This window comes from Stylophora pistillata, chromosome 10 (assembly GCF_964205215.1).
Source record: "Stylophora pistillata chromosome 10, jaStyPist1.2, whole genome shotgun sequence".
NCBI classification, from domain to species: Eukaryota; Metazoa; Cnidaria; class Anthozoa; order Scleractinia; family Pocilloporidae; genus Stylophora; species Stylophora pistillata.
This window is the reverse complement of record NC_142528.1, coordinates 26,452,267-26,479,867: the sequence shown is the minus strand read 5'-3', so window position 1 is coordinate 26,479,867 and position 27,601 is coordinate 26,452,267. Positions and strand designations below refer to the sequence as shown.

Genomic DNA, 27,601 nt, shown 5'->3' with positions numbered 1-27,601 from the left:
CAATTTTTGCGGATTATATTGTTGACTGTCAACCCTGGGAATGTTTAAGGAAGCGAGAGGAAACAAATTGAATACAAGCTAATTGAAAAACAAACTACTTTATTATGCACAGCATTGTGAGAGAAATAAAGGCTGATAGTTTCGAAAGAAACTGTTTGGGGCTGCGTCGGTGGGAGTAACGAAATAATTTGGATATATCAACAAAATTGAAATGGTAAATTGGCCACCGTAATGATTACAAAAGCTGACGTTTCGAGCGTTAGCCCTTCGTCGGAGCGAATAGAGGTGAATAGAGGTGAATGTGAGAGAAAAACAAACCTTTGATACACAGCTTTGTGGTCTACTACGTCAGCATAGCGTTGTCTTTAGACTTAATTTACATTCTTCTAAACGATATCTTGCTTAGTTATTTATCTAGTGCTTCAGCAACTTTCCTCCTCGGATTTTTCTCTCTTTCTTTATTTCCTTGTTGTTTTTCGGCTCCCTCTTGTGTATTTCTAGTGGTGCCTAGGGTGATATATAGGATAAAAAAGTGGCATTAGTTTTTTTTTTTTTTTTTTTTTTTTTTTTTTTTTTTTTGCGGTGCCGCCCAAGCGTTGAAACGGCAAACTCATGTCGAGAATGTTTTAGGTTCTTGATTTCTCTTTTTCAGCTCAGTAGTCCGTAACTCGTACTCTTAATTTACTCTGTACCTGAACCAGCGTTAATTTTTTCAGCCTTGTCGGTATTTAACGGTTTTGCCATTTACTTCGAAGCGCTGGATTTTAATGAGCGTGAAAAATGCTGACCGAAAACCGACACTCGTGTGACACCGCGGAAATACGTTTTTTAGGGCACGATACAGTATTTTACTGGTCAGCGGACACCTCAACGAAACCATGAAATGCCGATAACTTTTACAATGTTTTTCGCCGTGAGTCAAAATCGACAACGTAAAAAGTCAAAACTTAGAAAGAATACTGTAAACTTAGCTTTGAAACTCGGCTCACCTTTTGGATAGTTCTTAAGCTCAATTATATAATTTGCTAAAGCCGAACTGAAGTTGCACACGATATGAAATTGTTGTTTTTCGCTGGCGGCTCCGTGGCAACTAAGTTTTGTTTATAACAGAGCTTATGCACCAAGGCTAAAAATGAGACGATTTTCCGAGGACGCTGCACTATCAGGTTTGTAAAGCAGTGGCTTGAACCGTATAAATGGGCATGTCAACGGCATTTCGGTCAGATTCGCCGAAAAGAAGACAAAACATGCCCGTGTAGCACGGCCACCCTATCCCCACTAGTTACTGTATGTATCATAGTTGGCCAAAAAACCTACGACTGTAACATGCATAGGACTGAAGCCCCCAAAAGTACAAAGACTGGCTCAACTAGAGGAAGAATAAACCGAGGTATGCTTTAAGTACAAAATGTCCATTATAATGATAATAAAGAAGTTTTCACTTTCCATCTTAGTTTAATTTTTTTTCTGAGAAGCTGTAATTTTATGTCTGAGCAATAGTTTTACTTTCCCAACAAGTATTTCTCATTACAATTATGAATTATTTGTAGTATGTCTATTTTTTAAATTGCTTTTCCCTCACTAATCATTTTATTTTATTTATTTTTGCTTTTTCTTTTCTTTCTTAACTAACTTAATGCCATCTGCAACATAAAATGTACTGAGCTAACAGAATACTTCTGCTTTATTTAACTCCCTGATTCACAAAGTAACATTACCATCTTGGTACTACTAGAAAACAAATTTTTAAGAAACAAAACTACTGTAAGGTAAAATAATTATTATAATATAATTTAATCGATGTGAATAAAGCACTGCAATGTCTTTTCTCATATTCCAACAGCCTTGAATGAATCAACTATCTTCTAAACTTGATTTCTTATATTCAGAAGCTGCATGCCTGAGTTATAAACAAAGAATTCTTGTTGGTTGTTAATGGAGGTGTAAAGAACATAATGATTATGATGATTAATCTTCCAAATTAGAAATGTCAGAGGGAAATTATCTGAAGTATTTTCTGAAGTCGAACAAATGAAGTTAAAAAATGTTCAGGAGAAAATTGATTAGATTAAGTCAGCTGTCAATTCCCAGTTAACAGTAAATCATGAGGAGTAACCAAAAGCTTGTAATTAGCCTTTTACTGCTGTACCCATCTAGTCAAATAAAAATCAGTGATGGGATATTCCCAAACATGAACAATGATAGCACCATGCAGATGTCCTTTTCCCAACTTATTACAGGGAAGGGGAGCACTGGTATGGCTACGCTAGTGGTAGTCAGTAAGAAATTCTCAACAAGTTTCAGCAATATACATATATTTTGCCACCTTGAAAAAAAATGGTTACAAGTCAAATAGGAATGTTTCATAATGATGTTCTCAGTGTGGGGATATGATTTAATATTACTGATGGGAATCGTAAATATATCTTATTAACCAAGCGGGAGGGCCGTACTGGGAGAATATCAGCCCGAGGTCTTAACAGTACGGACCGGGCGGCGCTCGGTCCGTACAAAAAAGGCCGAGGGCCGATATTCTTCCAGTACAGTCCCAAGCAAGCTTGGTTAATAAGAGATTTATTATACGACTGAAGTTCAAAGGGACACAAGTGCGGTATCATTTGGGACCATTCAGGACAGTGCCCGGTCCAATACTGAGAGAATATTGACTGGCAATAGAGCATTTTCATTGGTTGATTTTAGTTATTGGCCCTCTGACTGCCCGAGTCGTGTAATAATTATCCTTACAGTGCTTCAGAGCATGTGATGTATATGATTCCTTAAGCACATGGAAACTATGTAAAGCTATGCAAAGCTAATCTAAAAAAAAATGAATTGAAGAAGGAGAGTGGTTGATTATTTGCATAAATTAATGCAGTGCACATGCAAGGTAGTGGAATATACTTCAGGTAAACATACATGTGCCTGTAAAAGTTTCAAATGACTGAGTTATAAAAATATAATAATAATAATAATAATCATAATAAAAAAGTGGGTTTCATTGAAAATGCTTTCGTGTTAAACAAATACAGCTGTTTGGGAAATTAAAGTAGCAGTTGTAGTAACAAGTACAAGCAAACGTACCAAAGACAAGTAATGGAGATCTACAATCGATTAATATTAATAAAGACTTAATTCAAGATAAATTGTAAATGAACCAATCATGCTGGACGGTCTCAAATACAAACAAATCACAATTTCTTCGATTTCCACTCCCTTTGTAAACATCGCCATTATATGAGCTTAAGTCAGGCGTTATTCTGTTCATGAGAGATAAGTTGTTGATAAAACTGCAAGTATATGAAATGAACAAATGTTTTCATATTTTAATTTGGATCTGTCAACAAAGTTGAAATGGTAAATTGGCAACCGTAACGATTACAAAAGTTGACGTTTCGAGCGTTACGGACACTCGTTCTTAAAGGCACAGAAAATCAGAAAGGTGGAATGGCGAAAAATCAGTCTAGAAAGGTAAAATTCTCAACCAAGCGAATGATTTCCAAAAGGCAAAGGCACCGCACGTCGGCGCAAAGTGAGTGTGAATATTTTCACAACTCAATAATTACGTGTATCGCTTCATGCTAATAACACTTAAAAATCCAACCAGTCTTCAGACTCGCTGGAAAATTATCTTACAGAACTAATCTCTTGCTTTGTCTGGATAACTATCGCTGTTTTTGACAATTCTGAAGGCGAGGGCGACTGACGAACTACGATCGCACTTCGTAACGACGGCCAGCTAAAGCCAGCAAACAGCACAAAACTCCAAACAAAATGATTCCCCTGTACCGCTATTTGTTAAGACGTGGTTTTAGCATTAAAAACCCATCCAAAGGATCAACCATAATAAACAAGGAGAAGTATCATGGATATTTTCCGACTTAAAACCTTGCAAAAGGCCGATGTTTTCATCGAACTAGTCCACAAACATATGGAAGCACTTGGCAGCCTAATGTTGATGACCACTAACCACTGTGACGTCACCAAAACGTATTTCCGCGGTGTCCACTCGTGTCAAACTCGTGAGCGTTAGAGCACTGTTTCTGCGCTCTCACGCGCGCGTGTCTATTGTGTATCAAACAAGTGCCTTCTATGAATGGTAGTGCTACTTAAAGTTATGGATAATCTCCAGGGCTGCAGCCAGATTTCAGGACAAGACGAGGCAAGTTTCTAGCGCCGAAGGCGCGAACCGCTAGAGGGGTCTTGGGGCATGCCCCCCCAGAAAACTTTGAAATCTAAATTTTCCGTAGCATTTTTCTTCAGAGAAGTCAATCTTTGAGAAAAAAATTAAAAAAGGCCCAAATTATGACGAGGGAATTGCCTCGTCTTGCCTCATGCTAGCCACGGCCCTGATCTCATTATAGCAGTTACCTTAAATCAAATTACCGTATTTATTCGCCTATAAGCCGAGCGATTTTTCCAACAAATTAAACTGAGAACAGGTAAATTCTCGCCAAGGAAGGGGGTTCGGCTTATAGCCGAGTATTTTCGCCAAAAAATATTTACGGGTGCTTAACAAGATTCGAAATTCAATGTTTATTCGACTGTAAGCCGAGCGATTATCAACAAACACAAATTTCCGAGATCACGAAAGGTAGGTACATGTAAATCATTGTTGGTTCTGCTCGACGGAAGCTCGAATCGCATAGGAGTTTCATCCATATATTTGAACAGCCTGGAGAGCGAATGGCCATACCGCTGCCGAAGTGCGATCACGAACCGATGGAACTGGATGATCTTTTCTTCCAGATCTTGTGGGAGTCGCTGGGCAAGGGTTGTCCTAGTGCGAAGGCTGATGGAATGGCTCTTTTTCCATCTCTGGTAGCAACCCAGTGAGGCTCTGAAGTCCGGATCACTGCTCAACTCCTTCGCTTTTAGCCGTAGAATTAATCCGCTTACAGCAATTCCTGTAAAAGATAACAGAGATCAATTGTTTGACTGGTTTTCACGACATGAAAAACTGGCCAATCAGAAGCGGTCATTCCCACGGTTTGTGTAAACATTGCAACACGATCTGACAGATATCAGCTGCTCGAAGCTTTTCATTGTTTTAAAGAAGCGAAAGACTTACCTTGACTCCTCTGCTCTGAAAACCAGTCCAGTAGGGTTTGATCCAATTCAGGATACTTTGGCGAAAAGCAGCCCATCGTCTTTCGCTTTGCTGACATTTTAAGCTCACCATAAAACAGGTTCGCTGGATCTTTTCGCCAGCGACGCACCATCGACTCACTGATTCCGTAATCTCTAGCGATGTCGGAGTTGTTCTCGACGGCCTCTGCTTCAGCAACGACTTTTAGTTTGAACGCTAAGTTGTATGAAGAACGACGAACTTTCGGCATGATGATCGATTACGATAACTTTGAAAGAGAGCGATTGTTTGAGACAGGATTCTGAACTCAGGTGAATGTTTTGTTATGTCACGCATGATTCTATTTATTTACACATTAAATTCAACTTATCTGTGATTTGTTGTTACTTTCAATTAAACGACCAATAACAACTGAGTAAATAACCTACTTTTTGGTTACATGTTTCCCGAGAGGGAAGCTCCTTTTGTTTTCGGTTTATGTTAATTCATCTCAGTTAACGACACGCGTGGAGTACTTTGCAATTATTAGGTCTCGGCTTATAGCCGAATGTTTTGTGTTTATTTTTTATTTCAATGCAACAGCTGCTGACATGAAGAAGTTTAGGGTCTCGGCTTATAGCCGAGATCGGCTTATAGGCGAATAAATACGGTATGATACTCAGGCTACGTGCCGAGAGACCATGCGTGTCGCGGATTGTGAACCGATTGAACCCCCGTCTTACTCGACTTTCCACGTCACCGGTATTTTCACCCGACGGGCACTTTCATCGGTAAGTAAAGGTAACTCACAACTTATCAACACCTCACCATACTGCCTAAAGCTCCGCAAGGAATATACAGCTTTGGACCAAATATGAGAGAAGGTGGGTATGTAATATTTCGGTAAATAGTTATCAGATTGAAGTGAGAAAAAGACTGCGAGCAGTTGAGTTCCGTCGAAAGCCCCTGCACTATGACATCTATTAGTCCCTTTGCGGTTTTACCGTAGTAGAACATTCAGAGAAATAAGGTGTGCGCTTGGCCTATCAGTGCCAAGTTCAAGAAAGAACACTGGTTCCATATTATTGAGGTGTCTCGAGTGAAGAAGCTCTTGCCTAAAGACCAAATTGGCAAAATATACATCTTCAGCAAAATTGACCAATACTGGAATCTTGCAAGAGCTACAGAGAGCTTTAACAATTTAAAGCGTGGGTTTTTTTTTTTTATCAAAGTAATGGTCGGAAGATTCAAAATCTGGAATTTTACCTCAAATACTACGGATCGTGATAAAAACGTTTTGTCTTCTATATTGTCTTCGTTTTGGAAATACCAGGAGCTGCATTCATTTTTGTGTGGCTTACACACAGTGTGTAGCCACATTATGTCGCCATCGGATTTCATTTTTTTTAGGTGATCGTATCACGAGTTAGCTCTCCTCAAAGTACAAGACTTATCTTAACAAAATTCTTATTCTTCAGATAAGAGCCCTTCGTCTGCTGTACTTTGCAGACTTGCACGACCATGCAATTCCTTTATTTCTTAAAGCAAACGTACTTCCGATAACTTTTCTTTATTACTTAGTTCTTATTAACCGAGTGGGAGGTCTGTATGGGAGAATCTTGACCGAGGTTGCCAGTACAGACCGAATGCAGTGAGGTCTGTACCAGCAACCAAGGTCAAGATTCTCCTATACAGACCGACCTAGCTCAGTTAATAAGGTGGTTATTGTATGGCTGTGTCTTGTATGCCAATTTTTTATATTCTTTGTAGCTTTTTTTTCTAGACCGGTCTAGATGCCGGTCTAGATGGGAAAATCTAGACCGCTTACAATATTGTTTTCAGCCAATCAAATTTGTGAATTCGGTAGTTCCCAGTCCTTGTGAGACACAGCCATATAATAAAAGTCCGTATCAACCCTAATGCATAATAACATTAATAATAGAGCCCCAGCAAACATACTAATTCTATGGCAGAAAACGTCTAATATTCTTTCATACAATACATGATCATTTACTTTTGGAAAGTTTTATGTTAACAGTTTGAGACTACTGAATACAGAACAATTCCTTCTCTCGGATTGGAGTAAAGCTGTGAATGAGATACCAAAATAGCTCTATAACTGATCTCCCAAAGAGAGCTTTCAAAAAAGTCCTTTGCAAATTACTTTTTGACATCTTAGAAAAAGAAGATAACTATATTCAAAGCCCCATGATAGTTAGAAAAGTAGGTACATAGACATACCTTCTAAGTTAAAATCTCTTCATATCTTTTTCAGTGTGACTCTGTAACTGTGTGACTGAGTGTGTAAATAACAGCTCTTTGTCCTAGGATACTAGTCGATTTATGTTATTCGGGTACTTGTCTTGCCCCGACACAATTAGCTGTCTAGCTATTTGTGGACCAAATGATCCCACTGTTATTTTATGTAAAAAGATCCAAGAATAAAAATTATTGTTGTTGTTGTTCTTGTTGTTAAAAGTGCCATAAAGTGAAATAAGTTGTATTGTAGTTGCATTCTCTTTGCACTGTTGAGAATTTACCAAGGCATATTTCAAAACGACAAAAGTAAGTAAGGGAATCTCAATGGTGTTATTTTAATTTGTTTGTTGTGTCAGAGATTGAACTCAAAACCAATTGGTAGTTTGTTCAGAAACACAGAACACTGAAGAACAACTTTAAAAAATTTGTATTATTTCAACTTTTGTCTAATTATTAGATGTCAGTGAACTCTAAACCTGTCCAATTGTTTAGATTTTGGAAAGTTGCATTGTTTCAACTCGTGTGTTTTGTCAGAGATTGAACTCTAAATCAATTGTTAATTTATTCAGGAACACAGAACACCGAAGAACAATTTTGGAAAGTCGTCTTATTTTCTTTTTGTCCTGTTGTTAGATGTTTGCAAACTCTAAGCCAATTGTTTAGATTTTGGAAACTTGTGTTATTTTAACTCCTGTGTTGTGTCAGAGATTGAACTCCAAACCAATTGCCAGTTTGTTCAGGAACACAGGACACTGAGAACAGTATCAAAAACTCAAGTTACTTCAACTTTTGTCTTGTTATTTTCTAAGCGATTGAACAGTAAACCAATCATTAAAATATTTATGAGTGTATTTCTTGTGGTTGTAAACTGATAATTTTGTGCTTGTGTGCTCTCGCTTAGAACGACAATAAGATGAAATTTAAATTCTCTGCCCAGAATGACCTACGGTGTCTACAGTGTCCTTTCACCTGGAAAGAAAACATTGATAATGCTTCTTTCATCAAAATTTAGACCTTAGAAACCTGCAATTTCATCGCCATTCCTCGAACATATGTTCTCTTCCCCAAACCCCATGCCTAATTATGAGCGGGAATAGGTACTGAGGAACTGGTGTGAGTGAGCCCTCCCTACCACTTCCCTGTTTACAGCTGCTACACAGGCCTTTACAATATAACAAAGGTACATATTTTTAAATGCACTTAGAAACTGGATTGAATATAAAAATAAAATCTGATTACAACGAGTCTAACTGTCTGGCAAGTTGTAAATTTCAACAAATTGAGTAATAACATGTAGCTTACTCTAATATTTTCACTTCTGGGTTCATACACATCTTGAAAATCCTTTAAATTCAGCAGTCCAATTTCAAGGGCCTTGAAAGTACTTGAAATTGGTTTTTGGTCCTTTTGATTTTTTATGGAATGGGATTGGAAAATATGAACACGTACAAGTTTAAAGTAAATGAAAGCCAGTGAAAACAAATGGTATACACTTGTTGAAATGTTCTCGTTGTCTGGCATTTCTGCATGTGCATGTATTTAATATGCCCAAAACATAGCTTTGAACACAAAAGAAAAGCTCTTGCATGAAATTTCAAAGTAGGGTACAGGAACATCTTTGAATTTTTGACCTAAAAAAGTGTACAAACACTGTCACTCATTTCTCAGGCAAACAGTATTACTGCAAACCATTTGTACAATTGTCACTAAAAGCAATATATAAGAATTTCAATTCTGATTTTTTTTTTTTGACCATCATATTGAAAAGTGTTCATATCTGGAGAGATATTATAACTCCATACTTCCCCTCTGAGTGATATCCAGACAATTACTTCTTCCAATGTCCAGAATTAAGTTTTCAATGTAAGTTATGGTAAATTTAATCCAAACACTTATTATCACCTGACTTCCACCTCATATTTTTCCTTCCAGTTTTAACTTCCATTACCTGTCACAAGTGGACTTTTAAGCCACACACGTACGCATTGCGGGCCTATTTTTTCTGTTGCTATAACATTCAGTTAGACATTTTACGGAGATTTGACTTAACTAATTGCTCCTACAACCTGCAACTTGCAGTTTCCAGCTCCCTGTATTACAAAGACTTCCGTAGTCCAAACAATAGAGAATATCCTCTCTTGAGTCCAAAAGAGAGCTACTTTTTGAACTTCTCTGTACCTGTCTCAATTTTCAGAAACCATGTTCGCCTTTGCTGCAGTTTGGGGAGTGGCTCTAGTTCTGTTGTTCGTGCTGATGAGAAGATTGCAAGGCCAGAAACCAAAGTTCCAAAAACATTACAACCATGACAACGGACGCCCGCTTGGTACTATGGAAGAAATGTTAAGATATGCCCATGACACGACTGGAAGTCTTATTCTTGCTAACACTTTGGTTCTGCGTTCCAAGAAGGCAATTACAGGAGTGATGGTGAGAAAAGCAATGGAACAACTCATGAGAAGACATCCTATTTTGCGCATGTGCTATCAAAAGAACCAAAGCGAAGAATATCACCTGCAGAAGATGACAACTCTTAAGGTGGATCTACGAGAGCGTGATACCACCGACTGGAAAAGTGTCATGGAAGAGAGCTTGCTGGAGAAATTTGATGGTAAAAATGGCCCACTTTGGAGAGTCCTTTTTCTACCAAAGGCAAGATACCAGTCAAACGCAGATGAAGAAATTCCAGAAATAACCTCACATCCGCATGAGTGCATTTGCATAATTAACTTTCATCACATCGTGGTAGATGGGCCATCCTATTCGAGAATGTTTGCAGAGTTTAAGACCTATTTGGGCAACGCACTCAACAATGAAGAACCTCAAGTGTCCTCTATGCCGATGTTGCCACCAATAGATTTGTACCTTGATGAAGCGGCCCCGTCTAAGTGGTACCATCCTCTTATGCCTCTGGTATTCAGACTTCTGTGCACGATACCCGGATTCACAGCACGGATGATGGGAGAATTCGCTGCGAAAGGTAATGCCTTTACCAGAAAATATGGCGTCGAAATCCAACGATCTCCACACATTCAACCAAAGACCAAGATTATTCCCTTGGAGTTTACAAGATCAGAGACCTCAAAGTTTCTGAAGAAGTGCAAGGAGTATCAGACAACAGTACAGGGGGCTGTTCAGACAGCAGCCGGTGTTTCCATGGTCACCATGTTAGAGGACCAGACACTAGAAGTCCCCACCCGAGTCACAGTCAATATCAGACCCTTCTTGAAGTCTAAAGTACCAAATGACTATGCCGGAGCGTACTATCTTCGCGTGGAATGTGAAAACCTTTTGGTGTCTTCTCCAGATCCTGGTATGTTTTGGAGTATGGCTAAACAAGCCTCAAATGACATTCATACTCAGCTGAAAAACAACGAACCCGTCAAGAAATGGTCAGTCATGAAGTTTCTGTTCCCAGTGGTATTAGGAATGATGAATAATGAACCTAAAGATGAAGATGATGGATGTGGTGGACGCCGCCGACAGCTGCTGGTTTTCACTAATCTGGGGTACGCAAAGTTTCTCGACGGCTCTCCAGAAGATGACGTCATCCTTCGAGCAAGGTTCGGTGGTTGTGCCGAGCACCACCAAGGAACCATTTTTGATAACAACATAGTGACATTTAATGGAAAGTTATTTTGGACAGTGATACATTACAGTAACATTGTAAGTGACGATGTGGCCCAGAAGTATGCCAGCCTGGTGAAAGAAACTATATTAAAAGCGATGGAAATATAAAGACCTACCCATGGCAAGCAAACATAGCGCTCCATGCAGGTCCGTGATATCAAACTTTTCCCTGCTTTTGTTCAACATCAAACTTTTCAGTTAAAAGACATTCAACTGCAGGGGCGAGAGCCTGTAGGCCGTACTTTTACATACTTTTATCGTTCTTTTACATTTTAAGATTCTGCGTGATCGATGAATTTTACTTTGACCAAAAAGATCGCACGAAGGTCTTGGAGAATTCTGCATTCAGCTTTGTTCTGTTGATCATATTCACATCAGTCTCAAAGACACGTGAACCCTACTCTTGATTCACAGCGCGGCAGTATGTTAAAATTCAGGCTTGTAGTTCTCAATGCTTCCTCCACTGTGTAATCGTAACATTCTTTTAAGATTCTGAGGCTTTGTCGGAAAAGCAAAAAATGTTATGATAAAACCATTTTTTTTAGGCTAGAGGGTATATGCAGAAGTATTATCATGGTTACGTGGGATGCAACAATAATGTTACATTTTTAGTTTTCGACCCTTTTTCTTACTATTGTGCTTTTTGTTAACAAATCTTTCTTGTTATTTTGAGAAATGTTATTTAGGGCCTCCTCCAATAACGGTTATATTAGTTACTGGTCTGTATGAATTTCTGCGTCAGAAAAAAAGAGGAATTTACAAATAGAAGGCTCCATTTTGGGTGCGTGCTTTTGCTATTAAGGAGTTAGTTTTATTCATCACTGATTAAAATTACTTTGTCGAACTTTTTCCCTTTGTATTCACTTTTAGGCACACCCAGCCTGTATCTGTTGAGTTTTTAGTAAGCAATCTTTAGTCTTCGTGTTGCCAAAGCCCTTTTTTGCGCCATTTACCACTACAAAAGTATATAATAATATGCCAATTTAATTCAAAGGGATGGCTTTTATTTTTAACCGGACGTTTCCGTCAGTAAACTGCGTAAAAGTCAATTTTGACGCTGAGGAATCTTAGGGGGAATGCCATGGTATCTGGGTTTCTGTCTAAATCATGATGGACGATGTGCGAGGCGCTTCTCTCCTAATACATAGATTACTTCATGATCCGTTTGCAGCCCCCCCCCCCCCCCTCACCTTAAGGAAGTCCAAGTCGATCACATTGTGAAGGGGGCATCTTCAAATAAGTTTCCTTCGATTGTTTGTAAACTGCTGATGCAGTCCGGCCAAAGTCCCCCGAAAAGTACGTGTTGTGATGCGCATTTGATCATATCCACGTATTAATTTGCGCAATATAAATATCAAATTATTATTATTATTATTATTATTATTATTATTATTATTATAAAAAATTGTTTAAAACTGCCGGAATACTTCAGTTGAAACTTAACATATTTGATATTCGCATAAAGTACGCCTGGGGCACCTCGGCTAGCGACTGTGGTCGAGCAATGGCCATAATGAAATGATTTGTTCGGGGATAAACGGTCGCGCTCTCGACTTAAATTAAAAGATCTGCACTAGTTTTGAATCAAACAAACTTATCCCACTTAAGTAATTGTTCTTTTTCATCGTGTGAGTTTCTTGGGCTGATTAAGCGCCGGTTAGACTGGTTTTAGTTCATCTGCTTTGCCATCTTAAATATTCTTTCCCAGATATTTACATAATTGTATAGTTTTTTGAGCTTGGGTTTCCTGTGATTCAGTGTCATGTTAGCGCTACAGCAGGGCCCTGTTTCCATTCTCCCTACTTTGTTTGCCGCCTTCCCCAACGTGGTCACATCGTCGCTTGTATTTGACACGTAATAGTTCGATCCTCGCTACAGTCATGCGATGGGGGAGGACATCCTTTACAAAACGTCGAATTTTATCGGGCAACGGTGAGTTACTTCGAATTGGTAAGATAATCGAAACTGAAAAGGGCGCCTTTTATTCACCCTTTAATTCCCCTGGGGTGTATTAATGTTTTTAATGCCTGAGTTTTGACGAACGATCGCATGTCGCAAATGCAGAATGTTCGATTCGTTCATGTCAACTCTTTGTGAGCGACGAATGTAGCGAAATCGTTGAATAAGAGATCATCAATGTCGCGGTTGATGTTCACCTTCGACTCTTAATAATCGATACAGCATGTTTGATGATAAGTTTTCCTCAAAATTAACTTAAGTTTCGTGTAATATATTTCGAATCTGAAATGTACTTTTTGATGTACCTTCTGATGAGTCCGTTCTTTATCACCAATAGGCATCAGTTAAGCAACCTTTCTCGAATATATCTATTATCGATAATGTATAAGGACTCATACATAACGCTTTTCATCCGAGGATCGATCGATTGTAAACTTTGAACTGTCCGTCTTTTGTTCTAGATATTTTTGCATAGAGCCAATTCTGAGGCATAGAGAATCCTATGGGTCTCTTAAAAACTTGAAAGAAGCCTTGTTTAAACACAAGGTACAAGTTACAACAAGTCAGTAATGAACGTAATACACTGGAACCTCGATTTTACGAAGTGCCAAGGGACTAAGGAAATTGGTTCGTCAGTATCGAGGGTTCGTTACATCGAGGCTCTGTGGCATACATTTTACTGTAACTTTAGCCGGGCTGAAACTGAAGTATCGTTCGTCATACCGAGGACTTCGTTATATAGGGGCTCGTTAAATCGAGGTTCCGCTTGTAGTCGATGTATTTGTTACTTTCGCATGAGTCAATGACATCGTTTAGGCGCCATAATTTCTTTTCAAATTTAAAGATGAGACGGATATCCTTCCAGCTGTGTGATCCACCAGTAGAATTGCTGTGAAGATTATTACAAAGAGCTGTTGCAGTTGTCGGTACAAACAGAAACAATGCAGCTTTGCAATGAAAGCCGAAAGCGTAAACACAACTCATTTGCAAAACATTAAATTGCTTTAACCTGGCAAATGAATGGTTTTGTCTATAGGTCACGCTGTGTAACAAAACTAGATAAATGCAGCAGAGGGTCGCTCTTTGGAGCCACATTGCCCAAGCGTAAGGAGCTGATAATTCAGTAAGTCAGTAAGAGCTGAGAATAGAGAAAGAACTGACTGAAATATGGTTGTCTTGGCGCTTAAACAATGTCAGATTGCTTTGACAGCTAATCATTTGTGAGTGATTCCACGGTCGACCAAACTTGTTATCAAAGGCAACAAGTAGGAGCTTTGATAAGAAAACAATTCGAAGACCTTTTCCTGATGCTACTAAGCGAAAACAGCCTTATGATGCCCTTTCCAAACCCGGCTCTAAGGTAGAATTTGGTTGCTTTGCAGGTTTTCAAAGTGAGTCTCGAAAAAAGCAACTTTCTTTCTGACAATACGTTCAAAAACTGCGCTTCTAGACTATTCTCGCTCCTATTCGTTAACTGTTGTTCTGAACGTCACATTCCCTAAGCCATATTCATCCAATCACATTATAGTGAGCGTTTTCTTAAAGGACGTGCCCAGACTTGCCCGATATGCTAGTTATGATGCTGTAATCACTTGCAAAATTTAGAATACTGAAAATGTTATTACTACGACAAAACTCATTTATCTATAATTACTCTACTCTCAAACTAGTATCGAGCTAGAATCGAAGCGTTCATTTCATCCGTCAGTCTGAACTCCTCATGTAACTTGCTTAAGGAGTATATTAACGGACCAAACAGCAAAGGCAAGCTAGGAAACCACATAATATTTACCAAAGAGCATAATACGTACGTATTCGTTTGCTTAGTCTGAGATTTTCCGATTCTTATGCGTGGCTGTACCTGTATCACACTTTTGAAACGACATTCAGCAAGGACTGCCTTCGGAATGTAACACTGACGGGAAGTTTGTCGCTGTTCTCTAGGAATGCTGCTGTTTGGCCTATGGCTGTAAAATCTGCAAGCTTATCCGATACATAACACACCCCAGCACGCACAATTTGCTCGTGTTTCATACCTTTAAAATTAAGTCATGGTGTAGTTTACCAGTAAACTCGCCAGATTTTGACTGCGAAACGCATTCGTCAAAGATTTCGTCGTCAAAGATTTATTGTAAGATTCGTTCCGCTGACACAGGGTCGAGAAAACTCGAGCCATTCTCTCCGGTCGGCCCGTCCAGAGGGAACTTACAGAGATTCGATAGGTATCGTCTAGAGCAGCTTGATCGCTTGGAAAAGATTGATAAAATTTGGTTTACTTTTTAGCGCAGTTTTTACCACTCGACTGTTTCAAAACAATAATGCACGATGGAATACTACGACACAAAAAAAATTGGAATGGCAGTTTTGAGTAGGAGCCAGAAGCTCGATCCATTCATCACGACTATGATTACAGACAGAATTGGACGACACGAAGTCCTAGCCTGTCACCAATTACTGAGAACTATGAAAAAACTTGAGAAACAACACTAGACATGACGCTTAAATCACACAGGCATGGTGCGCACAGTCTCATTAGTGCTCTAATTGTATAGCTGGTATTTAATCCGAACTTGACAGCATAGCTATTATTCTTTAATTTTTAAAACTTTCCAATTAATTATGGTAATAGGACTGAAAGGAGTCCAATTTGGTTGAAATCATACGAGTGATTAACAAAATCGGACGACCGCGAAGTAGGTGTCCGATCTGTCAATCACGAGTATGATTACAGACCGCAGGAAGTTCTGTTGCCAATTAATCAGAACTATGGCAAAATTTGATTCTGCTGAATAAACTCTGCTCTGACAAAGGATTAACCCTTTAAAAGATAGCTTTCGAAACTCTTTACTGTGGCCAATTTACCTTATAATCCAAATAATCTTGTTATGACTGTGCCTCCCCCCCCCCCCACCGGCACAGCACCACCGTAAAACTTACCCCCTTTAAATAAGCAAAGCTGTGTTAAACTGACTTGACGGTCACTTGTCGTAACGGCTACCACCAACGTGTACTTGAACTGAGTTCTGTTTACTAGCATTCTCGTAAGTAATTATACCGGCTTGATTACCCCTGTCTCCGCCAATCAACAATTAGTAAGTTTGCCAAGAATGCGACTAAGGCCAAATTGGTGTATGTGAGGTGTAAATTTTACAAAAAGACAAGCTTGATTCGTTAATTTTTTAATCGGGATAAATTTACCTAACCCGCGTGAAGTTTTTCCCTCATTTCGTGACAACGTCGAGGTTTCCCTGAAAAATTGTCCACAAGAAGAGATTTAAAACTTTCCCTTTTATGACGTGACGTGTGATGCTTTTCGTAAAATTCGTGCGTGAAACGTGATCAGAGAACCCCCCTAGACTACCCCCTCGCTACCCTCCTCAAAATCGTGAGGGTCCCCTATACCTTTGTCATGAAAACTCACTCACGTAAAAACATTTGTCCTTTTCATGCCTCACGAATAATATCCAAGACTCTTTCACGTTCACGCGAAATGACACGTTAATTTCCAAAACAATAAATAATTTAAATAGCCGGAAATTCATCGCGCAAAACGAAATGGTTCACGAATCACGTTTCATTCAGCTTGTTCACGTGGACATGAAAAGATCTTTGTCTCTTTAATCACGATTCACGAATAAAGAAAAATCAAATAACGATTCACGGGGGAAAATCGCCCAATCACGCTTTACAGATGAGAGGACCTTCAGTCATAACTGCGCGTAGTTGTCACGCATTTCGTAGAGTTAACCCGATGCCACTTGCAGTTGGTTGTTTCTTTTATTTATGAATACGTACATTCGATGCTATAGTAGTTTTCATGAATTGCCAACAGGACCTGTAAACTCGAGAGCAATCGTTTTGTGAATTGGCTTAAAAGTGTAACTTCCTCACTGTTGTCCCAAGTGAACATTTCTTCAACAGACGTTATGTTTTCGTTGCACTTCGTGAAGAGAAACTTCAACTAAAATGGCGAGCCCACCGAAGGAGCGATAGCGCTGATAGAGGTAAGAGACGTCATAGTATAGAGTTTATTATGGCATCATTTTCGGCTTAAAATTGCATCAAAAACTAACTGAGCTGCAAGCTATTGGAAGACAACGCGTGCTAAAAGCCGTTTGTATTCCAAAATAAAATTTATGAGCATTATTTGTGATATTTGATGTAAACAAGACTTCTTTGCAGCTTTTTTCAAGTTGTGTTTAAAATTATAAGACATTTTGTAAATTAAGAGTTCACGTTTTGCCGTTTGCCGTTGCTGTAAACGAAAAGCGTAACCTTTCCCCTCAAAGTCCTATGGAATTGTGATCTTATAGTACATTTATCCTCATTGCGTGTGCCCCGCGAAAAAACGGCTGAACTAGAAGTTAACCTCAATATCATGGAGGTTATGGATAATAAAGAGGCTTTTCTGGGATATCACGTTGTCGAAAAGTACTTTCTGCGTTGAGAAAGAGTTGCTATTCGCTTGAGTTCCGCGGATATCACGAAGAACTTTGTCATTTCGCAGATCACAGCAGTGGCAAGATTTGTCTAACAGCACATGCTCCCATTGGGATGAAAATATTAAAATGATGATGCAGTGTTGGCGAGTGGTTTCAATCTGCGAAAAAATCACAACTATAGTTTCAAAAGAGTAAGTAGCGAGAAACTTGCTGCCTCGATATTTTACGAGTTTTATCCTGAACCGCATTTTGAAACTTCGCTTCCCAGTCTAGACCCGACATCGTGCGGTAGTATTTCATCAATAATATTTTAAGATGGGACATTACGGACAAAGACTAAGCACTCATTGGTTTACGCAGTGATCTCCTAAGAGCCAGTACTAATGATATCTTGCTTAGGGGTAAATGCATCAAACTTTGTACTTTACTGTGGTGCCAGAATTCGCTTTTTTTGTTTGTTAAATCACAGGGGGCCCACACAAGCGGCGCGTCAGGTCATTTGTTCGAAATATAAAGAAATGTATGGGAGAATATTGAAGAGTCGTAATATCGCAAACTTATATCAAGGAATGTCTCTGTCAAGGCTCAAAATAAATGTAAACCTACCTCACTTGCTGTGTATTGTCGTTTCTGTTGTTCTAAATGGCGAATTTTAGCGATATGGTAGATTTTGCGTTGACTGTTACTTTACTGTAGAAGGAGACAAGGGTGGAAAGCTCATTTTCGACCGCTCCAGCGCAAAGCCGATTTTCACCCAGAAATTAGAATCACCCGGCTTCCAAATCAAACACCAGATAAACTAAAAGGTTGACGCTTCTTCTCGTGTCAGTCAAGATAAGATCCATTCAAAATCCAAGTGCTAACTGCCAAAAATCTTTCAAGAAATGCAGCTTTCCGAGTGATTGGCATCCACGGCACAGATTTCGTGTGTCAGGGAGCAACTGTCACGCTGTTTGCTCCATGCTGATTGGATGATGGTAAACAATGCCCTGTTTCAAATGCCTCATGTGAGAGGGGAGTCAGGAATATTCACGCTGGCGATTCATCCACTGACTAGCCAGGTGTGAGGTTTATGGCGCATCAGTAGATGAATCGCTGGCGCAAATATGCCCCTGACTCCCCTTTCACATGAGGCATTTGAAACAGGGCATTGTTTACCATCATCCAATCAGCATGGAGCAAACAGCATGACGGTTGCTCCCTGGCACATGAAATCTGTGCCGCAGATGCTGATCACTTGGAAAGCTGCATTTCTCAAAAGTTTTTTGGCGGTTAGTGCTTGGATTTTGAATGGATCTTCGATTGAATGACATGAGAAGAAGCATCAACCTTTTAGTTTATCTGGTGTTTGATTTGGAAGCCAGGTGATTCTAATTTCTGGGGGAAAATCGGCTTCGTGCTGGAGCGGTTGAAAACGAGCTTTCCACCCTTGTCTCCTTCTTGTACAATAAAGTAACAGTCTACCCAAAATCTACCAAATCGCTCAAATTTTCCATTTAGAACGCAGAAACGACAATACACAGCAAGTTAGGTAGGTTTACATTAATTTTAAGCCTTAACATAGACATTCCTTGATATAAGTTTACGATATTACGACTGTTCAATATTCTCCTATACATTTCTTTATATTTCGAACAAACGACCAGACACACCACTTGTGTGGGCCCCGTGTGGTTAAATATGGAAAGAAGTGTCATCCTTACTGTTCATTGGCAGCCAAGGTTTGCCATCTTGGTCAATAACATTGCGTGGGCAGCCATATCAACATCTTGTATTTGCAGACAAAATGGCATCAGTCAGCCTTACGATAATCTGCTTTGAATGATGGTGATTCAGAGTTCAGTCTAGGGATAAAAATTTTTGGGTTTTGGTGTTTCATTGTTTAACTATAGGGTAGCTAAATTGATGAAAGTAGTTTTTCAGTTATGCAGGGTTCATAGGTCATGAAAAACCTGGAAAGTCATGAAATCTAGGTGTGGGTCATGGAAAATCAATAGGCTCTCTATGAGTGAAAGGCAATAAGACCCAAAGTTGAAAAGTTAACTGACGAGTCCAAAAATCAGATTTAATTTCATTAGAAATAAACAGAAGCATGCATTGTGAGAGTGTTTGCAAACATAAATTGTTTTTTTAACATTACTGTCTGAGAACAATACCATTAGTTATTGCTTACCTTGGGTCATGGAATCTTTCAAAAGGTCATGGAAAAGTCATAGAATTTTAACAGGTCAAAAGTGTACAAACCCTGTTATCCTAAAGTTACCTTATGTTGAATCTTAGGATATTTGAAGTAATTCCTAGTTAATAGAGCATCTTTGCAAAAGGAAAATTTATTTACAATCAGATCAAAATTTTTCATCATAAACTGCTGAGCTCTCTTTAGTTATCTATGAGAGGCTGACTTTATACCACAATGATATAAAGAATGATCCAGAAGGGATCCATTTTACACCACACTGCAAAGACTTAGAAAAGTGTAAAGGTAGTGCACCTTGATGTTCTGCTCCTAATTGAAGACATAATGTCAAGCTGGGAAGTAATAAGGTCAGCCAGAAATGAACCATGGACAAGCAGGAAAGTGGTGTCATGAATGACTATGGAATGAGGCTCTGTGACTTATGCATGAAAAATGTGCTTATGACTACAAGAGCTTACCTTCACACAAAACTATTCACCAGTTGACCTGTGTGTCAACTGATTGGAAGAAATGAAATCAGATTGACCATAAGCAAAAGTGGTATAGATCACCAATTGTGATAGAAGCTATGAGAGGGAACAATGTAGTCAACAGCAACCACCTCCTGCAGTGATCTTTAAACCTGTGTCAAGTGATGGTCTTTGAGAACTGTTTCAAGAGAAGTGATAACATAGACATTGGCTAGAAGACCAGGAAAGCAATGAACAATTCTCTGTCAAGTTCAAAGACAGATGTCAAGTTTTTTAAGATGAGAAGAGCCAGGAGGACCTGATAATGAAGTAATTATTTTGGAGAAATAGTGCAGTGTGAAGGAATCCTATGCTGCAATGCTAAGACCATCTTTGGAGTAAAGTAAAATGCACCACTAGGACCAGATCAGCCTGAAAATCTTGGATTATTTTGGAGGAGAAGGGAACTGAAGAGCAAAACGAGGGGATGGAGCAGTAATACTCAAAGTGGATTTGTGATGTAGAAATTGGATGATGCATATGGTTGTGAAGGCAGGGAGGTTTGAAAGCAGACTTGACCTTTTTTCATAAATTTTGAAAAGGTATTTGACAGCTCTCCAAAAACACCATTGTTGCTTGTTAAACTCAAGTTGAACTTTGCCATGAACCCTGGTGCATTATTTCTTCCTTCTTGTTCACAATTACCTTAGACTGACTCGGGAAGAATTCAGGAACTTTGAAGATTTGGAATTTGTTTTTGAAGTATCTTTTGAAGTATCAATTACCTTAGACTGACTCGGGAAGAATTCAGGAACTTTGAAGATTTGGAATTTGTTTTTGAAGTATCTTTGCACTAGAAGAGAATAATGGCAAAGAAATTAGCTGTGAGCTTTGTGATTAACATGGTTGGTCAATGGTTAAGTTAAATGTTTGTGACAGAGAGCCAATCCTAGTCAACATCCAAGCCAAGGGTATGTGAAGAAGGTCACTTGCTGTCAAATTGTAGTATTGTATAGCAGATAATGACATTAATTGCTAGCATTGTACAGAGCTTGCTAATAATTTGACATAGAAACTTCATTCCCCAGTATAAGGGCTTCTTTAATGAACATGATGGGCTGATTTTGTATCGATATTTAAATATGTATTTGTTCTGGTTACTGAATTGAAGGCTTACATTTTTTCTATTTATACCATTTCATGGAAAATGATCTGTAGTTTTAACAAGTCAAAAGCTTACAAGCAATTGCAAACTCATGAAGCTTTACTTTTAAGCTTTGAAAGCAAAGTGCATGGTTATGTAGGTATCTTAGTGGCAGGCTTACTAACTGATATGCCTAGAAGAACTTTGATGTGTTCACCTTCCCTTTATCCTCGGGACTTCAGTGCAATGCAGTTTCAGTGCTAATCAATAAAAAGTCCTAATCAAAAGGATTCTCTTCACTTTGGCAAAACATAACACTGTTTTCAATGTCTTGAAGGTGCTCATCATCTTGCTTGTTGGTAAGCTGATTAGACTCTGTGAATGTCAGGTGTGATGTTTTCATCAAAAGAGGAATATTGTCTGGGAGAAGCACTTGTCTTAACTTATCTCTTTGAAGCTTCCTGCTATCTTGAATCTCAACTAGAACCCTTGGATGCATTGTTAGAAGAGAAGAAAGTCAAGTTTTGTATTCCACAGTTGTGACACATTTGTTGAGATTTTCCTAATTGTCATCAACATCTTGTGGAATATTCATGTTGATTCAACTAAAATGGGTAAATAATAAAGCTACATGCATTCTTATTCATTGGCTTAGTTGTGCAGTAGAAGCCAATCAGAAATCCTTGTTCTTATGTTGCATTGAAATATCTTAAGCAGAAATTCGGTGGTAACCAATTTTTTCTCCCCTGAACCTGAATACAGTTGTACAAAAATAGTGCAGGCTGCTTTGAATAAACACTCAAGTAATGCATTCATTAAACATTTCTCACTGATCAAGAAAAGAGGGCTGATGTAACATTTCTTCCTTGGTTTTCACACTAGAATGAAACGTGATCTGTATTCATCACCTGGTTGTCTTGCACAGGACCTAATCTGCCCTAAATATTTCTGATAAAGTTTTACAATTTCTCACACAACAACAAAGCAGCTCTTAAGAAAGCTGCAAAGGTAACTATAACAATTTTCATAAAAAAAACTCATCTTCCATATATTACAAGGAAAAATTTTGTGTAAACTGCAAATGATATAAAAAATAAAAGCAAGAGCGCTGTTAAATTAATAAGGGGGTAAGTTTCTAAAGAAACTGTGGTGTTGCATCATTGGGGGTAACAAGGTAATTTGGTTATATCAGCTAAGTTGAAATTGTAAATTAAACAACCATAGAGAGTTGAAAAGCTGACATTTCTAGCATTAGCCCTTTGTCAGAGCGAAGGGCTAATGCTCGAAACATCAGCTTTTCAACTCTTTACAGTGGCCATGCAATTGACAATTTCAACTCAGTTGATATTACCAAAAGCACTGTAAGTTTTAATACTGAAAGAGTTAAGGGAGGTCAGTCTTAAAAACATTAGTTGTTGTTGTTGTTGTTGTATGACATTAACATAGATATGGTTTCTTGACCAGGCCCCGGTTGTTCGAAAGCCGATTAGTGCTAACCCTCGATTAAATCACCCTAACCCAAGATTAAAATCTAACCCACGAATAGTTTCTGTTCCTGAAAGCGTGATTAGCGCTATCCCTGGGTTAAAGTAAAGGTTAATTTTAACACACCTAGCGAGGTGGATTAACTCACTAATTGAGGGTAAACTTTCCCCAAACAAAACAAAATGGCCGACTTGTTGCTTGGCGGATTAGGCTTAATGCCGGCCCCAAGAAGGAAAGAAACAACATTAAGGCCTCCAGACGACTTTTCCCTGGACGATTTCACTGATGAAGAATTGAGAAGTCGATATCGTTTTGGTCGAGAGTCCATAGAATTTTTTTCTGAGCTCCTTCGCGACGATCTCGAAAAAGATACATCTCGAAACCATGCCTTGTCGACAACTGTGCAAGTCCTTGTAGCGTTGCGCTTTTTCGCCTCCGGAAGCTTTCTTCAAGTTATTGGAGATACTCTGGGCTTGTCAAAATCAACTGTGTCCCGAATTATCGGCCAAGTTTCCCTTGCCCTCGCACAGAAACAAGGAAACTTCATCAAGTGGCCATTGACCGAAGAAGAGATATTTCAAAACAAACGCGGTTTTTTCACAGAGGGGGGGGTTTCCTGGGGTGATTGGTTGTGTTGACGGCACTCACATCAAGATTCAGGCACCACATCAAAACGAAAATGATTTTGTCAATCGTAAAGGGTTTCATTCCATAAATGTGCAAGCAATTTGCAATCACAAAGGTTAGTAACATACTAAAGTATCATCACAGTTAGTGTTCCATAAAAATTGTAAAATAACCTTTGACAGGGAGGGGAACTCCCTTGAGAGTTTTTTTAGATTGAGATTTCTAGCAAACCAGCTGCTATGGGGTTGCATTGATGGGAGTTACTACTAAGATTGTAGTTTCATATGTTTAGGATATGGGAGTAGTGATAAAAAAAATTTTTTATTAGGAATTAAGGGTATGAGAAGATCTGAGTCAATATATTGTTGAACATTTCAGTTCACATACATTCTGTTCCCAATTGACAACCTTATTTAAAACAAAACTAAATGAAATAATTTGATTCAAATGGTATGGGTAAAGTTTGGTTTGCAAAAACACATGGAAATTAACCAAGATTATTACACCAATATTTTAATAACAGTATAAAAAAGAAAAAAGCTTGGAAAAAAAAGAAAAAATGTGAGATGTTTGTGAATATATTGCACAGCTAATGGCCAACAGAGTGCAGCAATCAGCAGGGATTTCAAAATGATGCAGCCCCCCAATTTTCAAAACACAAATTAAATAAATAATGAAAAGGTTATGCAAGTAAATTAAATATTTGAATCAGTTACCCCAGTTAATCATAGACACGATTATTGTGGTTTCTCTTTGCAGTACATTGTTGTAATAAAATGAGATGAGATTTTCTACATCATAGGTAAGAAATGGTCACATTACTTATTTGCTGTTTCATTTTAGGCATGTTTACTAACATTGTAGAACGATGGCCGGGCAGCACCCATGACAGCTTCATATTTAGGGATTCAAGAATTGGACAACAATTTAATAACCAACACCAGTCCCTGGCAGATGGTTTACTGTTAGGTGACAGTGGTTACCCTTGTAAGCCTTACCTGATGACCCCTTACCTGAATCCAGTCACAGACAAGCAGCAAGAGCACAACAGTGCCCACAAAAGAACAAGAGTGGCAATAGAACAAGCCTTTGGCTGGTGGAAGCGAAGGTTCCATCTACTTCATTCTGAGATCAGAATGAAGCCAGAGAAAGTATTTATCATCATTGGAGCATGTGCAGTTTTACATAACATTGCAATTCTGAGAAATGAACCTTTGGATGGCCATGCTGAGGCTGATGATCAGCCTAATCTTGTTTGCTTCCATGGTCCACAGGATGGCAAGGTCATCCGAGACCACATCTGCAACACCTTTTTCTGACAAGTTTTAATTTTTGTATTTGCCTAATGCAATCAGTTTTGCTTGTAATTTAACTACCCATAAAAAATTAAAAATTCACTGATAAATTGAAGGGGTTTCTGGATGAAAAAAAAACATTAAAATAATTTTCACTCAAGAATCTGTTTTATTGCATCAAAATACATTTTAAACACAAAGGTGGCTATAAAAAGGAGCCATAGGTCCCACTGGACCATTTGTTAATCAACCCTCGTGTAATATAGAACTCTTGGGGTCAATTCAGCTTGAGCTACAGCTACTCCAATGCAGTGAACAGTGGGCGCATTCCTCAAAATTGTTTTATGTCTTCATCACAATACAGGAGTTTTTGAGATTTGTATTTCCTTTCTCCAATCGAAACTGTCTTTATTTGTGGCCGTAAATTTGACATCGAAGTAGGTGGTTTGCACGTTACCTCATGCCACCATGCTGGTAGAAGTAAACAATAGACATCTCATTAGCTCCTTTTGTTCATCTACCAGCATTTAAATTTGACCCGCACACGTCAACGGTGAGGGACAAATGAGCCTAGGTCTTCCCAGGGAAGACTTCCTTATATAGCGCGCCTTCGTGTTTAAGAACAGAATACATTGTTTACTTTTCATTATAAATTATACAAGAAGAACATTTGCCCAAAATAATTCTTTTAGAGGACTTTTTACAATATTCCTCATTTAAAATGAATCAGTGTCAGCAACTACAAAATTTGCATTTAATGCAGTTCCAAAGGTCTTGTTGCCATTCACCTGTTGCTCCAAAATATTAATTTGCAATTTTAATTTCTGTTTTTTAAGAATCAAAGTTTCCTTCTGAGTACACAGGCATTCATACTGCTTTTTCAGAACATCATCATTACTGATTCTTGCAGGCTTCTTCCGTTCATCAGCCTTGGCTGGTGAAGAATGCAAATCTTTACTGATGCTCAAACAGTCTTCTTCAGTCCCAATCTTTGCAGACTCTGATAGTAAATGAGCATCTTCTCCTATAAAATATTTCAAGCACAATTAAGGTTTCACTCAGGCTCAAAGGGTGTGAATTTAGTTTTATGCATCACATAATGAAACAACAGAAGGAGCATCTCTCCCACAAGGAATCTTAAGCTTTAACATGTACAAAAATAAATTATTCAAATTCATACAATGAATTTGTGTACGTCTAGTAGACTTAACTCAGTGAAATCATTTACGAAAATGCTTACAAAATCTGAAAGTCATGTACCAAAAGTTAGGCTTCATATAGACAGATAAAGTGGAACCATAGTGAATTGCCAGTGAGAACCGTACCACAGTTTAGTGACCAAAAAAGTAGGACATAATAACAGGAACAACAACAAATTATTTCATCAATCACAAACCTAAACAAAGTTGCGTGAAGACGAAATGATAAAAACTAGTTATTTATAAATAGCTGTTCGTAAATAATTGAAGAACACTCTTTAGTAAAAGATTAATAAAGAAAAACTAGGAGCACTTTGCCTTTGACAAAACAAATTTTAACCAAATTATAAACTGTATCCAAGACATTCTTCGAAATCAAAGGTTTTTGTCTCACTCCTGAGATCGCATTGCAAAGTGACGGAGCTTGCCATTTTTCATAAATGAATTAATCAAGAGAATTACTAATAGTCCGTCATGGAACATTCGTCTAGAGTCAGCTTAAATAGGGTTTAATCGAATGCAACCCTGTAAATGCCGCAAAGGCAGCAAACCGGTTTGGAATTCTCCGTGGCAGCCTCCGTTTCGTGAAGTACACTCATGAAATGCGATGGGATAATAAACTAAATAAAGTAAAACTTGATTAATAGAGTTATGGATGTAGGTTAAAAAAAAAAAGAACGTGCAAACTTATCTTTTCCTCCCTTGTGTCCGAACATTTTGTACGCTCAAAGACGGGAAGGCGAGTGATGAGCTGAAAACCCCGCCGAAACAACATGGCCGGTTGACCGTCTACAATTTTAAAATTTTTGGTAACCTAGAAACAATTGTTTACAAACCTGTCTCAAAGCCAATCAAACCGCTGAACGCCGGCGTGTCCTCAAGCACCTCAATTATCTCTCTGCTGGCAGCACTTGGCGACTTTGGAGGCCGACCACCCCCAGTTACCTTGATCTCCCTCTTGAATTCTGCAAATTCTTTCTTGGCGATGCTATGGAGATTTTTCCACTTGTCTTTTACCTCCGTAACCGTTCGCTTCGCTGTTCCGACAGCATTTACCGCTTGGGTTATTTCTTCCCAGAGCATTTGTTTCTTTTTGTTGGTCACAGCATTCGTTCACTTGAACTGGATTAAGTCCAGATGTTTTTTGACATTATCGGTGACGATTTCAATCTCATAAAGTGAAAAATTCTGTTTTGTTTTTCTATCTTTCGTTTGGTTTCCATTTCCATGTGCACTCTCACTTTCCGCCATTTTTTCCCTCCAATTTTTTTTTGTTCGCGCGTAGCCGCGTAGCTCCTAATAACCGGTTTGACTGGTTTAATCTCAGCTTAATCGCGGGATAGTTAATCGAGGGATAAATCTGCTTTCAGGAACGTTATTTTAAACCTAGATTAGCTATCCTTGGGATAAGAAATTTAATCGTCGATTAACCTCTAATAGAGGGATAATTTAATCGGCTTTCGAACAACCGGGGCCAGGGTGTTACAATGGAAGACTTGAGGGAACATGTTTTAAGCACTACAGCTATAACATTTAATTGCAATGCACACAATACATTGAGATCTCCAAAGAGTATTTGAATTGCTAGGTAAGTGAAGAAAAGATTGACGCTTAAATTAACATTCAAATGTAGCTCTAACAATCTATACGAGTGCATTGGTGAAATGTTTGGACATGATATTTTATCATAAAGTGAACGTGGCTGAAAATATTCAACATTTGGTCAGGCAGTGTCAGATGATCGACTGTTATTTCCAGCTCTGGGTCAATTAGTCAATCCAATACCAAATTCTCTGGATTAATTTCATCACTCTAAGTTGTGACTGTGTTGGTTGTCATGGCAAGTGGAAAAT

At 38.6% G+C, this 27,601-nt stretch overlaps 1 protein-coding gene, 1 long non-coding RNA gene and 1 pseudogene across 4 annotated transcripts; 1 reads left to right on the top strand and 2 right to left on the bottom strand.

Moving 5' to 3' along the window:
* Positions 1-82: 82 nt before the first annotated feature.
* Positions 83-14,912, bottom strand: LOC148722433 (uncharacterized). The gene is made up of 2 exons (XR_015992730.1): positions 14,772-14,912; positions 83-507 (listed from the first exon to the last, which is right to left on the bottom strand). It is a non-coding gene; the product is annotated as an uncharacterized LOC148722433 (long non-coding RNA).
* Positions 5,265-11,795, top strand: LOC111323276 (uncharacterized). 2 transcript variants are annotated; one of them, XM_088736791.1, is made up of 2 exons: positions 5,265-5,397; positions 9,519-11,795. In XM_088736791.1, the coding sequence occupies exon 2, from the start codon at positions 9,524-9,526 to the stop codon at positions 11,057-11,059; it is 1,536 nt and encodes a 511-aa protein (XP_088592917.1). In that variant the 5' UTR covers positions 5,265-5,397; positions 9,519-9,523; the 3' UTR covers positions 11,060-11,795. The 2 variants fall into 2 exon arrangements, with proteins under 2 accessions (XP_088592917.1, XP_088592916.1); XM_088736790.1 differs by lacking the exon at positions 5,265-5,397 and adding an exon at positions 5,800-5,949.
* A 10,353-nt stretch (positions 14,913-25,265) lies between the features above and the next one.
* LOC148722432 (uncharacterized) lies at positions 25,266-26,999 on the bottom strand (annotated as a pseudogene). The gene is made up of 2 exons (XR_015992729.1): positions 26,585-26,999; positions 25,266-25,573 (listed from the first exon to the last, which is right to left on the bottom strand). The product of XR_015992729.1 is annotated as an uncharacterized LOC148722432 (transcript).
* Between the last annotated feature and the right edge of the window lie 602 nt (positions 27,000-27,601).